At 38.6% G+C, this 15,036-nt stretch overlaps 1 protein-coding gene across 1 annotated transcript; it reads right to left on the bottom strand.

The window, feature by feature from the left end:
- Positions 1-1,913: 1,913 nt before the first annotated feature.
- LOC100538829 (carbonic anhydrase 3-like) lies at positions 1,914-13,202 on the bottom strand. Its single transcript, XM_003205148.4, has 7 exons — positions 13,039-13,202; positions 12,671-12,868; positions 8,321-8,439; positions 6,399-6,491; positions 5,533-5,598; positions 3,225-3,380; positions 1,914-2,149 (listed from the first exon to the last, which is right to left on the bottom strand). Exons 1-7 carry the CDS (start codon positions 13,073-13,075, stop codon positions 2,030-2,032), a joined length of 789 nt encoding a protein of 262 aa, XP_003205196.1. The 5' UTR covers positions 13,076-13,202; the 3' UTR covers positions 1,914-2,029.
- Between the last annotated feature and the right edge of the window lie 1,834 nt (positions 13,203-15,036).

Raw genomic sequence — 15,036 nt, 5'->3', positions numbered from 1 at the left:
GGTAACAGATGAAAAGGCAGTTGCTAGAATGTCTGTCTAGCCTTATAGTAGGAGCATATGTATCAAAGAAAACAGTAGCAAGGCTTTCTAGTAAGTTCTTGTTATTTTCTATCATCATTCACCATTAGAAATAAAACAAAAAAAATCGATTTCTTATGTAAGTCAATTTATTGGTTGTCTGAAGACACAAAAGCTGTTATTTGGAGTGAGGACAACTAATCCTGTTTTACTGCTCCAATAACAAGAAATCAAAACATCACAGTCAACAGGTTTTAAGGTAGAAAGGCTCAAATTCTTATCTCATTTATTTGTGTAGAACTTTTCTGAACACTAAGATCAACTGCATATGGATATGTGAAAAAAATTTTACATGTAAGACAGTGCAGTAGAAAACAAAAAGTTGCTACGAGCTTTTCTGTAGAAAAATTTTTGTGTTGAGATGTACAGTTCAAAGACCTAAGAGTTTCTTAAAATTAATGCTGTTCCACGTGTTGCACATCTAAAAATCAAAAACTGACCTGACAAATGCCAGAACATTTGTAAACAGGATTCAATCAATATGTTAGTTCTGCTAGCTTGGTTTTCAAAATAAAATTGCTTTATACTAAGCAAATAAGATTCTAATAAACTGAAATATTAATTCTCAATGGGAATTCAGCAATTCCTTGAAAATTTCTAAATACAAAGGATCAAACTCCACATTCAGTTTCATTCCTGAATTCTCATTGAATTGTGCTGGTAATAACTGAATTTGGCCAATGTTGCCTATTTGTTGCTTCGCTGTTGGAGAACCTTTTTTTCTAGCAAAGTGAAAAGTGAAATAGTGAAGGATAACTGGGAAATTCTCATTCTAGCACTTGTATCTCTGCTTTATTTCGAACATAGACATATTGCTTATATAAATTGCCGTGAACATGTTTGTTGCAATATCTCCAGAAGAACTCTCTCTGCTGCCTATTGATGAGTTAGAGGAAGACAGAGAATCCCGAAGCTTCATACGTGCCATCTGAACTGTCTCCCTAGAAAGTGAGCAATCTAAACAGATTCCACATCATTTCCAACCATGCAAGGGTACAGTAAACAAACACCTAAGTGATTTTTCAGTAGTAGGGAAGACAAATGACACGAGTCATCAGCAAAGACTCTCTCCATATGCAATAAAGCCCCCAAAAGGTGAAATCATTAATATGTAAACTAAGATGCCAAAAAAAAAAAAAAAAAAAAGGCAGAGCATCAAAGGCAAAAATGCATTGTCTGGACGCGTACTAGCAGAGCAGCAGTAAGGCTCTTCCCTCTTAGCAAACCTAAAGTTGCTATCCTAGCAGCATGACAACAGCAGTGCTGTAGCTGGATGGGTGAATTAACAGTAGCAGTGAAACAAGGAAAGATCAGTGGGCAGCAGCAGGACATGGCGAAGACAGCAAATGCTATAATGACAGCAAGATATCTTTTTTCTTCTTCATATGCAAAAGCTGAATATGCTTACTTGCATTCCGAGAATACTAACCCTGGATAACAAACTGTGAACAAGAGAAGGAAGGAAAAAATGTGGTATATTAAAGAGGAATTTATTCTTTGGATGTTCACACTGGAGATGGGATATCTGAGGAAGATCTCTACAATGGATGTTGTAGCGAGTGGGCATTTTAAAACCTGTTCATGTACTGTTTGATCCAGCCACTGCTTCTGCTTTCCTGAAGTGCTGGTTCACTTTTTTGCCTCCATGACATTTCCTTTGAAATCCGTTTGAAATATTGACACTGAGCCCATTTTTCCAAGACCACATGGCAGAGAAGTGACACTATCACAAATGCTAAATCACTTGTGGTCAAGGAACACGTGTATCTCACATTTCCTCCACAAGTTTAGTAATTGCATTTGCATTGAGTATTTTTTCTGATTTAAGAGACAGATTCAGTTTTACCACTCAGAATTTTAAGCTGAGAAACACAGATCTTTATCCAGCAGAGGACAAAAACTAACTATGCTTTAAGATGCAGGGATTTTCTCACTCGGGTTCCAGAGAGCTTTACTTGAACGAGGCTCTCACTATCCTGCCCTTCACAGGCTGAAGTGGGCGCCAGTTATCAACCAGTGGACACATAGGCTCGTTCTCACCATTCTTGGAAAGACTACGGAGCCTCGCCATCTGCAAGAAAGAAAAGGTAAAGCATCCATGTGAATTCATCTGGAAACTACACCTTGATGTCTAGAACAACTGAAGGAGAAGAGGAATTTTTTTATACAGCCATTAAAATTACTGGTAAGGACCACTGGTAGAGATCTCTGCAGCCCACCAGCTAGCATGGTTTCTGTGGATCTTTACAGTCTTCATCCACACATCTGAAGAACAACAGATCATTTAATTCTTGACTGGGATTTTTTGGATTTTGCCTGAGCCACACTCACAATGTGAAACAAGAGTAGGGGCTTCTTGTGGCCCTCCTGGAGTTGAACTTCAGTCAGATCACTTGTGGAGGACGCACAGGATGAAGGAGGATGCAATAGCTGGTCTGCAAAAGTTGTTTTTTGGGTGGAAGGGGAGAGAAACGTATGCCAAATGGATTATTAATCTGAAATTTCAGGCTTACTACATATTTTATTCAGAAAATACAAGAATGTAAAACATGTTGCATCCGTGTGAGAAAATAAGAATGCTTTAAATATTTTGTTATTTGTATTTTCAGCACACAAACTCTCTCACAGTAGCATCTAGTGGAGCTTGAATCTTACTTCTGTAATTGTTCACACCAACTCCTGAGGTCAATCTAGAATCCTGATAGAAGGATTCTTGAATTACAAATCATCTTACAAATATCAATTCACACACCCGTTGAATAAAAAAAATTAGCTAGACTGAATACATCTGTCAGATCAGTACAAGAGCCACCTTTTCATTATTCCACTTTTACAAAATACAAATAATCCAGCCTTTAAATCTGAATAGCCTCAAATTAAAGGACAACATCCTTGCAAAAGAGTGATCTTATTTTAAATGTTTACTTTTTCTTTTTCTTTAGCATTCTCTGTCTTCTGATTCTCAAGGTCAGTTTCACAGTTTGATTCAGCTCAATTCTTTTAACAGGCAATTTCTCACAGCCTTCGGCTAAAGCTTTCCTTGTCAAAAAATGCAAGGTAACATATGGCTTGCAAACCATCACACTGACGTGATTTGAGACTATCGAGAACTGATAAAGGGGTTAGCAGAACTAGTCGGAATTTACCTGGTCTGGGCTGACTTCAATGGGCTCCCTCAAGAGAATCCAGGTGATGCACTCTTCACAGGGGGGCGTCGTAAATGAACCATGGTAGGTCCAGTAATCCCGAGATTTAGGGAAAAGAATTGATGGATCAAAGTGCTGAAAAGGAGCCTCTTTCCCCTTACAGAAAGGAAAAACAAATCTCTTAATACATATTAAAAGAACATCAGCAATGATGTTATGCAGGAAGTAATTAAATATAAAGATAAATGACAGAGACCAACCTCCTTTTCTTCTTGTCAAGTGTCTGTCCTGAAATTAGTAATAACTGTTTAACTTCATAAATAAATTAAGAGAAATTACAATCTGAATTGTGCAGGACCAAAACATATCCAATTATTGTATTTTCCTATTACATGCACCCTCAAAAAATTCATTTGGGATTATAAAGAACTGGAAAAGGCTCCCCAGGGAGGTGATTGAGTCACTGTCCCTGAATATGTTTAAAAACCAGATGTGGTGCTCAGGGACATGATTTAGCAGAGGGTTGTTAGAGTTAGGGTAGTATGGTTAGGTTGTGGTTGGACTTGATGATCTTCAAGGTCTTTTCCAACCTGAGTGATTCTATGATTCTATAAACATTACAAAAGTTTAGCACTGGGGTATTGCCAGTAATAGCATTTTTATCCAAAAGAACAGCGGCATTTACCCAGCATTCATTTTTCCTCACCTCAAGGAATTCAAATCTGCATCTTACTCCTTTCCAAATTATGCTCTATTTACATTGTTGCGGGAACACTCTCAATCTCTTTGTGGCACTGTTACACTTAAAGTAAAAAACTGAAATATTCCCTGGAGGGGTACAGGACCCTGAGTTCCTTATCACTACAGATCAATATCACCAGAACAATTCTAGACAACATTTCTCAAAAAAGTCTTTCCTACCAAAGCAGATACTCAGGAGAATATCTCCACAGTAACATAATCAGATTTTCTTGTCTCCCCTGCAGGGGAACAAGAACTAAGTAAGAAAATTTTGTTTTCTGCTGGTATTTAGGAAGCAATTCTGGAAAACAAAACCAATTCTTCCTAATTTCTGTTTCTCTGATGGACAATCTTCTGTTAGATAGATATGAAGAATGATACAAAACAGTCAGATGATCTGAAATCTTTTCCACACATCCTTGCACAAAATACTGGCAGTAGGAATAACATCAAGACTCCAAATGTGCCTTCCTGACAAATTCAATATGTGTTTGCAAATAACTTCACCAAAAAAAAATTGTGCTTTTCAGTAAATATAGCACAGCGTCCAAGAAACTCCTCTGCCTGTATTGTATTGTAGCAATTGAGACTGCATGCAAGATAAATACACTGATGATACCATCTACTAATCTGTCCTGAAAAATAACAGTCTTGGTAAAATATATGTTATAAGAGGGGAAAAAACCTTAAGAAATAAAATGCAATATGCGGATGATTGTAGACGTACCCATCTTTCTCTGCTTTTCTTGGAAGGTTGCTTTTTCCAGAACTAAAACATACAATGTTTGTAGGATATCTGTTTTTCTGTTACAAATCATAAATTCTGCCAGATAGGCAGTCTTGGACAGAATGTAAGGGAGTATTTATCACTACCACCTTGTTATCACTATATGCTACAGTGCTTCTTATCACCTGTGGCATGTAAATCTTCAGCATGTAAATGGCAAAAAATGAAATAGGGACTGTATGAGTTGGTAGATAACAGATTTCAGACTTGGATCCTCATGTCAATGGCACTATGTATATGCTTAAAAGGCAAAAAAATTCTTCTAAATTTGGAAGAAAATGTGCATAAACTTTGTAAAATTGAGTCCTAGTGATCTGGTGTTGTAGTCAAAATCAGATAAAATAACAGTTTCATTTTTAGCATCATTGGAATCGTAATGCTTATCACGAAGGACAATGCCACTGTGTACCTAGGAGTTAGGTTTATAGTAATCATGTCAAGTAACAATAGAAATAGTAATGATCTTTCCCTGTAAAGAACTCTCTTCTGCAGTTTTACATATGTAAATACTTCTGTCCTTAGGTATGCATCTATTTATGCTGGATCAACAGTGCCTGCAAGGATTGAAAAACATCCTCTACAACAACAGGAATAATAACAGAAGTGAAGTATTACATGATTACTGAAGTAAAAGAAAGTGTCCTACTCCCCAGTCCAACCTATCACCTCTAGTGCTAATGTTAGGTACTAGAACAACGCAAAAAAGAGTGAATCTCAATTTCTAATTTCTGCTTCTGCTGCTTTCCAACTACGTTATAATACAACATATTGTTTTGATACCTTGGTCTTTATGTTGTCAATTTCTTCAAGAATTCTCTTCATTTCTGGTTTGGGAGTTTTTCCAACCTGTAATGCAAAGCAGAAGTACTGCATTTTTTCTTCTGACACAGAATATTCCACAGCACATCTGTAGTCACATCAGACTTGATGTAAGACCTATTCTGGGGTCACTCTATTGCTTATGCTCATGACATTCCACACCTCCAAAAGCACTGATGTAGCTCTTTATCTGAGAAGAATAAAGATAGTATGCAAAAGACATGATTTTATTGCCTTGTCTTTTTCCAAAAGCAGATAAAATTTGGTTATTCAGGAGATAATTCCTTCCTTCCTATTCCTTCCTTCTTCTTCCTTCCAAGTTTATAAACAAAATCAATTTTAAAACATCTGTATTGTATTGGTCTTATTAACCTGCTGCATTTCAAGGTTAAAATATTCAATGAACTCCTTTTACCATCAATTCTTCCAATTACCTGGTCTTTTGGAGCACTCCCAACTCATGTAAGGACCAGCAGGAGACCAAGGAAGTGAATCAGTCAACATAATCTTGTTGACAGGTGCTCCTCACTCAGTACAAATCAGAGCACAGAGCTGAGCAGCTATCAGGGACAAAGTCAGCAAGTGCCCTAAGAAGTTGTGTCTACCTCATTCAGTACTGTGATATGTGCAACTAGTGTCACGAATGACATCTGAAGTTTGCTCTGAATGTAAGAGGGCATGGAATCTGAAGGGCCCAAGGACATACGTGACTTCAGCTTGTGTGCTGCTTACAACGTTTTCCTGTAAAATAATATAGTTCAGGGAAAAATAATAGTAAAAAATGGAAAATACAGAAAATATACAAAAACTGGATATTTGTCACTTACTTTCAGAAAAACGCCCACAACAGCCACACCATCAGGTTGTTTCAAAGCTCCAGCAAAATTACCGTGTTTTGGATTCCAGTGTACCAGATGTAACTAAAAATCAATAACACTTCAGTTGTAAATGCAAAAAAAAATTGCCAACAGAGCAATTCTGCATTAATTAACCTTACATTATATTAAGAAAAGTTTCCAGTACACAATAAATAAAGGAAGGGACATGAAAATGTATGTTCCTATGTTTCCATGTGCTCGCACTTTCTATAAACTAAAACTATGCATTTAACTAAAGCATAAAGAAAAGGAAACACCTTTTAAAAATTCATCTGACAATCCAACTACAAACAGTTCAACCCAGGCATGTGACATGCACACATGTAGTGTATAAAACACCTACTGATATGCGCTTCACACAGGGAGATTTTTAGACCTTCAGGTTATGCAGACATCACCTTAAGGATTTACACTGGGTTTTATCCAGTACATTTGATATTGCTTTGCATCTCTTACTATTCTCTGCACACCATAATAGAGAGCAATCGAAATTCTAACTTGGCATTTCTTTCTCGTTTCTACTTTCATCATACATGTCAAGTTCTATATCTCCTTCCAGAAAAAGCTCTGGAGACTCAGGAATCGCAAAATAAGCAGTGTCTGGAACTTTATACCATACAAATGAGTCAGATTTTGTTGCATATCCTGAATGCAAATCCTTAGCAGTTTTCTATAATCACAGTATTTTATTTCTCTAATAGCAACAAAATAAAGAGTATGTGATGCTGTTTCTTTTCCCTTGAGAACAATTATATAATTGCTAAGGATAAAGGTAGAGTATCCATACATCTTTGGCCACATTCTGGCAATATTTTCATACTTTCCAGGCATCCTTCTCTTGTCTCATTTCGAGGAAGTAGAACTTGTTCAGTCAGCCACAGAAAGTTGAATACTAATGCAGTTTGATTGTGGCTGAGGAATAGAGGAAAAAGAAAACACCAAAAAACATCACTGACAGTCATCTCAGAAATGTCTATGCACACTGATCCTGTAAAATATCTGCCAGAACCTTCTCCTATAATTGGTGTGCAGAGCCCCTGAAAGCTCTCCATCTAAAGGATGAGTTATTTATGGTAGGAAATCATTACTGCAGTCTTTTTTTGTGAACATATTGTTAGCCTATTCTCTGATGAGATAGACGAAGGAGGTAATACTTGCTTGCAATTCACTAGCACCACTAGTGAATTCATTCATATTTATTAACTGAAGAAGTCTTCAGGACCTAAAACAATCATTAATTTTAGCAACTTTGGACAGTAGTGGCAAGGTAGTTTATATATTATAAAAAACAACCCAAGTATCTTTTATCTTCAGTTCCTGAAAATACATACGGAGTTTTTAAAGAGTTTTCAGCAAACAGAAGGTACTCTGCCTGTCCAAATCAGCTTTAAAGTAGATATAATTTTAAACATCAGCTTATCAAAATGCACTTTTAGGCAGTTTTTCTGGTCATTAGTAATGCCTCCTGAAACTAACTTAGTAGTTTGAATTATAGTAGAAATTACTAACAGCCAAAAAAACATCAGCAGAAAACAGAACTTTTTATTGGAAATAATGTATCACTTTGCCTCAAATATTTTTAAAACACTCAACAAAAATAAAAAAAATAAAAAAAAACCCTTTCTCAGTGAATCAAATGGTCATGTTAGTATGTATTTGCAAAGATATGTTCATTGTCAGATACAACATATCCCACTGCACAACGATGAATATTCATAAGTTTCATGGACGAATTATAAATGAAGCAGAAAATAAAAAGAAAAAAATAGAAGGATAGTCGTGTAAGGGAGAATGGTTAATCTGTTAATCCACTCAGATGCACAATCAAATTCCAGTTAGTGCCGAACACTACTATTAAAAGTAACTCCTACCTCTGCTGCATATTTCACCCCGTCTATAACATGCTCAGAGCCGTGGTCATCAGCAGAACCCCAGTGCAAGTGCAGCTGTCGCAGCCTGTAGGCTCCTGTGAGCGGCCCACCTCTCAGCACTGCAAGTGATAACCTGCATCAGAGCTAGCCTACAACACGGGGACACACACATTTACCAAATGGGGACCTGTACCTTACAGGTTTGTAGCACCTCTTGTAAATCCAGTTGGTCACAGCAGAGGCCACAATACTCACCACTGTGTAAGAGTGGGTTGAGTTCTGTATAACTCAAAATGAGTGCTATTTGAATTGAGAACCGTACAAGCTGCCATTCAACAAGCACAGAATCAAAACTCAGCTGCCCAACAACTCCCTTCCTTTTGCAAGCAGGCATCTTACACTTTCTGCTGTAGAGGGAAAAGGATGCTATTCACAGCTGTTTCTTCTCAAGAAAATGGCCTGTAGTAAAATGGTTCGGATAGAGCTTTGAATAGAATCCAAAAGTGCTGTGAAACATACCTACAGTGTAAGACCCTCATACTTGTTAAAATTCAGTCATTCCAAACTGTGTTTACAGCGTATTTGGATGCTTCTAGGAAAATAATCCTTTTTTTTTTAAGTGAGGGATGAGAACAAAGTTGAGCTTACATGAATTAGAAAAGTATTCTTGAGCAAGCAAAACCTTTAGTCTGCATTTGACATAAACACCAAAGAAATAAATTAAGAAACTACCTTTTCTGATGTTCTTAGGCAAATAATGCTTATTCTGCTCTTTCAGCTTGGGGATTTCTTTCAGTAGGGACTGCTTACAGGATAAGCTCTCAAATGTATTTTTCCTTCATTACCTAAGACAGGAATTAAACATGTTTCCTTACACAGAAAGCTGAGAATGCTGCTCACACCAGCAGTGCCAGAAGACCTTGCTTAAATTGCATTCAAGTTTGAACTTCTAACAATAGCTTTGAAGTTCAAAGTTAACATATTTAAAATCTCCTGTATCCAATGGTGTCAAATTTATTTTTGATATCATATGTGTTGGAATACCTACAGATGTGCTAAGCACGGAGCAAAAGGTTTAACTTTGCAGTTTCTCTTTTTAGTTGGCATGTGTCACAGCCAATGACAGAGTATGGAGGGCAGAAACAAAGCACTGCTTCGAGTTTCAGACACACACTCCTCATAAATTTTGAGTTTGTTAATACATAAATTATCATAACTTACTAATTATTGTAGAGAACCGTCAGTGAAAGATGTAATATATCACAAGATATTCTTCTTGCTTCGTTTTTGAACATAGGAAAAACAGGGCTTAAATACCATGGCTCAGATTCTTAAAAGTACTTGCCATACACTGGAATCAATGCAAGGCAGGAATTTTCTTTCAGGAGCTGAATTCAGGTGTTCAATCTACATTTACAAGCTAAATTAATACCAGAGTTAGAAACTCATTTAGCAGTGGCTTCTTACAAATGGCCCGTTCCAGAGCTCAGATACTGTGCAGCACATGGAAACGGCACTTCATAATGGTCTGCAGATCTCTCTGACATAAATCTTTTCAACATGGAAGATTTTCCCATTAGATAAGACTGAAAAAAATAGACTTGTGCCTACTGAGCTCAGCTGTTGTCATCATGGAAGTCAACAAAAGAAGGCAATACATGTTTTTGAAATCACTTTTCCTGTGGTTCTTTAGAGCTATCAAACACTGTATTTGATTCCAAGTAGATAAACCTCCAGGAAAGGACTTTCTGCAGCAGCCTGCAGAAAGTTAGTAACAGAAGCAGGGAGTGAATGTGTGAACTGGGCTTCCAAAAGAACAAAGATAATGGGGAAGGAAAGGAATGGAGGGAAGACAATTTACAGGATGGGCAGGAAGGACTACACCAAGGGCTGTGCCCTTCTTGATCAAATCAGGGACTTTCTCCAAAACAGTTCCTTGGGCAGACACTTCCTTGAACAGCCTCCTAAATATTTCAGCTTTTAGAAATCTGCAAAGATAGAGCAGAATCATCTGAAAAGGTTCATAATCAGTTTATCACAGGCTTTGAGTCGTGGTATTGATTTTATACAATCATTGTGAAAAAGTATTCTATTTTATAACAAAAGCATAATTTATTATTTACCTGAAGCCTCTGTATAGAAACGTCAGTAGTGAATATTAGAGCACTGCAAAAATACATGACAAAAAGATGGTTCGTGTCCTAAATAGTTTGGATACTGTCCATGAAATGTGGAACAATAGCAGGTAGCTGTAATGGTAAACAGAGGAGTCCAGGAAACAATGAGCTCATCAGAACAAACAACAAGTGATTGTAACCTTTCAAAATACCGCAGATGTATTTCATTAATTATATGGCTTACTAACCACAAGTTTCCAATACAAATGACATCAAAGCTGATACAGAAAAATACAAGGAAAAGTAACTCTGTTTTCTGTAAGTATGATTGTTTTCTTTTTGCCTGATCAATATTGCATTCTCTTGAGATGTCTTCAAATTATATGGCACTGTGAATTCATATTTCACTTTGACTGTTGCTGTTTTGTGTTCAGAACTATGTACTGATATAGCTCTGGAATCTAGTTTTGAACAATCTAACTTCAGAGATGCAAAGCTGATCTCTCAATCAAATAACAATGCCACTTTATAGCTTTTCAGTCTTCTGCAAAGTACAGGGAAAAGAATCAAATCAAACATCAAAGTCTGAGTTAAAAGAATCTGAACACTTCCAGAACTTGTTAAACAGTTTTGGAGCTGCCGCTCAAAGTAGATGATTGTGCTTATAAAGGTATATTGTCTGCATGCAGCAAACTTGAAGTAGGAGTAATGCTTTCATAGCACTTTGTTGGTGACTGAAGTCTGATGACAACTCTGATTTCATTTAACTGCATTCAGTTGCTTCCTTTTGAACATACAGATGTAGTCCTGCAGTTCATACTGTTAAAAATTCTACAAATGCCTATGGCATGTTGCTTAAACAGGCACTGCAGGCTTTGAGCTCTGTTCATCTGCTTTGTTTTACAAAAAAATAACACATACCTGATTTCAGATTATATTCTTCTCATTCATGTAGTTTACATATATTACAAAAACACCATGCTATATATTATATAAAAATCTGCAATATTAAGCCTCCCCTGATGTTAAGCTGTTACTGCATTAGAATCAAAACATTTGCACTGGAGTTTTACAGACTGAAAAGACTGAATTTGAACAGAAGGATTTAAAAGAACTTCCTATCTTGAGAAGTCTAAGGGTTCGGGACTTTTGATGCAGGAAGAGGCAGCACAGAATCATAGAATGGCCTGGGTTGAAAAGGGCCAGAAAAGTCATCTAGTTTCAACCCCTTGCCACAGGCAGGATCAACCAACCACTAGACCAGGCTGCCCAGAGCCACATCCAGCCTGGATGTATGCATGAGATGGGGACAGAAGTGTTTGCACGCATTGTGCAATGACAATTAGTGACAGAAAGAGTAGACCAACAAGAAAAGGCCATAAACAGCAAGGGATGGTATAAGAAGTTGGTTGCTTCCCTTTGCATTCAAGCAAATACATCTTTGCAGATTCTTATAGGTAATGGTAACTGTATTTGTGATTTAACCACATCCATTTCCCCTGTGTGGAAGAGTCAGTAAAACCACAGTTTTGGACAGCTGGTCAAATGTTATGGGTGACTTTTGCCAAGAGAAGTTCCAGATTAAAAGGCTGACTTTGGTGATTTAGTGGTAAAACAGTAGAGATACTTTCAGAACTAGAAAAAATAGCCAGAAGAAACTGAAGATGATGTCAAGCATGTAGAAGAACATGAATATAGATAGGATATCTTCCTGAAAAAGAATAAACACAATGTCCAAGTGCTCAAATACACTGGGACGGTGAAAATCTCAGAATCTGAAATAACTACATGGCTGAACAGAGCAATCAGCAACCTGACTGCGAGGGTTTCAACCAAATAGAAGAAATCAAAGTCTATGGCAATGTATGAGCTTTTTGTTTACAGAGTGTCTAGCCAGTGCATGAAATACTTCTGGATGAAATTCTCTCGCCTTACACATTTGAGGACTTGGTGTCCATGCTGAATGTTACGTAGGGAAGAGCTAGCAGTAATGCTGCTAAGAGCCTACCCCACTAGATCCGCTAAGAGCCATCTGTGCAGCTACAGCCCCCTGTCCAATCTGTTTGCACAACATAAAAATGGCAGGACACACCAAAATAAGTGCTGGGACCACCTCCCTTGCCTACACAAAAGTCTTCATTTGTGTGGGCTAGCTGTTGTGGGGTGCTTTGATTCCAAGCGCTTTGTGAGCCTTCAATCCTAATTACCCCCCAAAGGCAAAACAGAAGCTGACCTGATCTATCAAAACTGTCATCAAAGACAACCCTGCAGGTCCGCCCGTTGTTCAGGATGGTTTTAGCCGCCCCGGGATCGTAACTGGCATGCCAAGAAGAAAGAGAAGAGTCGTGCCGCACATCTTTGCTGTTGATCTCGATGGGCGACTGCTTGTCTCCTTTGGCCATGGGGTAGTTCTCATGCCAGTGCTCAGGTCCTGGTGGAAACGCAAAGGATGTTCACCAACACCTCCGGCCGGGCTGCGACGCCCAGCCCCCCAGGGGCTCCCCATGGGGCTCCCCATTTCACCCGAGCATTTCATTCTGAAGGAGGACAGCAGACCCCGAGCCCTGCCCACCGCAAAGCCAGCACCGCGCTCCCTCTCACCGTTCTCTCTGTCGTAGCCCCACACGGACTGAGCCATGCTGCCGCTGTCCGTCCCACCCCTCAGCCCCCGCGGTTCCAGCGACACGGCGCTCCCGTCTCTTTCTCCCCAGAAGCTTTTTATAGCCCGCCGCCGCCCCACGTCCCGCCCTGAGAGGTGGGCTGGAGTGGGCTGGGGCCGGTGGGAGGCTGCGAGGAGGGCAGGGCCGGGGCGGGCAGGGGCGACTCGGCTTTCCCGGGGTCGTTCCCTTCCTGTCGCAGCTCCGGATAGAGGGATGGATGTGGAACGCGGCCTTTTGTCCCTCTCCCTCACAGTGTGCCCTGCCCCGCGGAATATTTTCCCCTGTTTGAGGGCAGCGCCACTGTTTGGAAATGCACGTGGATGAGGCTGGGCAAGTTTCCAGAGTAGGCACACTTCAGAGTTCTGTCTCAAGTGGTTGTTGCAAATACTCCTCTGTCAACGACTACAAAAGACATTGTAGCTGTCTGAGAGAGATCTTGGAATGCAAAATCACCTTGCTATGCAAAGTCAGCCTCTGTTGTCTACAAAATAAGTCCATTCCTTTCTGTTTGGTCAAATCCCATTTGCTTTTTTCCACTTGCTTCCCATGTACAGAAGGAGCTTTGCACTGGATAAGTACAAAACCACACTCACTTGCTGGCTATTCATCCTGCATTCTGCCAAAGGCTGCAGCCCAGAACGTTGATCCTCCATTCCCTGCAACTCTGTCATCTGCTAACATCTAGCAATAAGGAGTGTGGTTGAGGCCAAACTGCTGAAATTCAGTCTGAATCTATTGTAGAACATGGCCAGGTGTTGGGAGGAAACAGCCACAGACGGATATTTCAGCCTCTACATGAAAGCATTTGTCATGTCAAGCAACTTAGCAATTGGTATTTTAGTTAGGAAAACAGCTGTTTTCCAAATGATGGAGAGTTAATGATCACAGTGGTGATAGTTGGCTTTCTTCCTGAATTTCTGTTGAATGTCAAAGCTTTTCTTTCAAATGCCACCTTCACTACAATCTCCCATGACTTTGGCAGTCCATGTTATCCCTACTGCAATCATTATCTATCTCAAGTTAAATGCTACCTCAAACTGCGTCCCTCAAGCTAAATGTTTGAGGGTCTGCCAAGGAGTCTTGCAAACCATGGAGATTCCCAGCAATAATTGCAGTGAGGCTGATCGTGTGCCCATCAGTACTGGAAAGTAGATTGAACTTAAAACTGCACCTTAGAGACTGCACATGAAAACTTCTAGTATTGATGGGGTACAGGGAAAAGCTTGAGAAGGTAAAATTTACCTTCTCAAAATTTACCTAAGGTTAATTTGATCATATTTTGCATCCCACAAACATCTAGAGGATAAAAGTTCCACATATGGTTTGCTTACATTGCTAGGCTAATAAATAACTGAATTTAGACTTTGTTCAATTTCACTACAATGATTTTTCAAACTTGATCACTAAATTCTTCTTACTCTGAGATTACTCATAAGTAGATACCCACTTTTTGACAGAAAGTTAGGACAAGATTGCTCACTTAGGAATCTGCTTCTGAGAAGATTTATATAGGGCTTTATATAAAAAGTTTTATATATATTCTCTAAACATCTTTATACAGAGAATATAGGTTGAAACTCATGAAATCTTAGATACTTACACAGTATTGTAAGAAGTATGCCTGCCAGCACCTTTAAAGATAAAAGACGTGCTTGCTATTGATGTGACTTTTAAAAAATTGTAATTCCTCCTATCTTCCTTAGACATACACACACACACACACAAAAAGTTAATTATAAAGAGTGGAATGGAAAATTACATCATCTTTTCACTTCAGAAGAAAAAAAAGAACTCTGAAGCAAAAGAAAACATAATCTTTTACTTTGTCATCAATGTAATGTCACATTTGTTTGCAAGGATAGGCATGTAAAGTTGACACCTGTTGCAATTTTAATTCAGAAAGCTTAGACTTTAATCCTTTTCGAATGGTTTCTACTTT

This window comes from Meleagris gallopavo, chromosome 3, assembly GCF_000146605.3.
Source record: "Meleagris gallopavo isolate NT-WF06-2002-E0010 breed Aviagen turkey brand Nicholas breeding stock chromosome 3, Turkey_5.1, whole genome shotgun sequence".
Taxonomy (NCBI): domain Eukaryota; kingdom Metazoa; phylum Chordata; class Aves; order Galliformes; family Phasianidae; genus Meleagris; species Meleagris gallopavo.
This window is presented reverse-complemented; position numbering and strand designations above follow the sequence as displayed.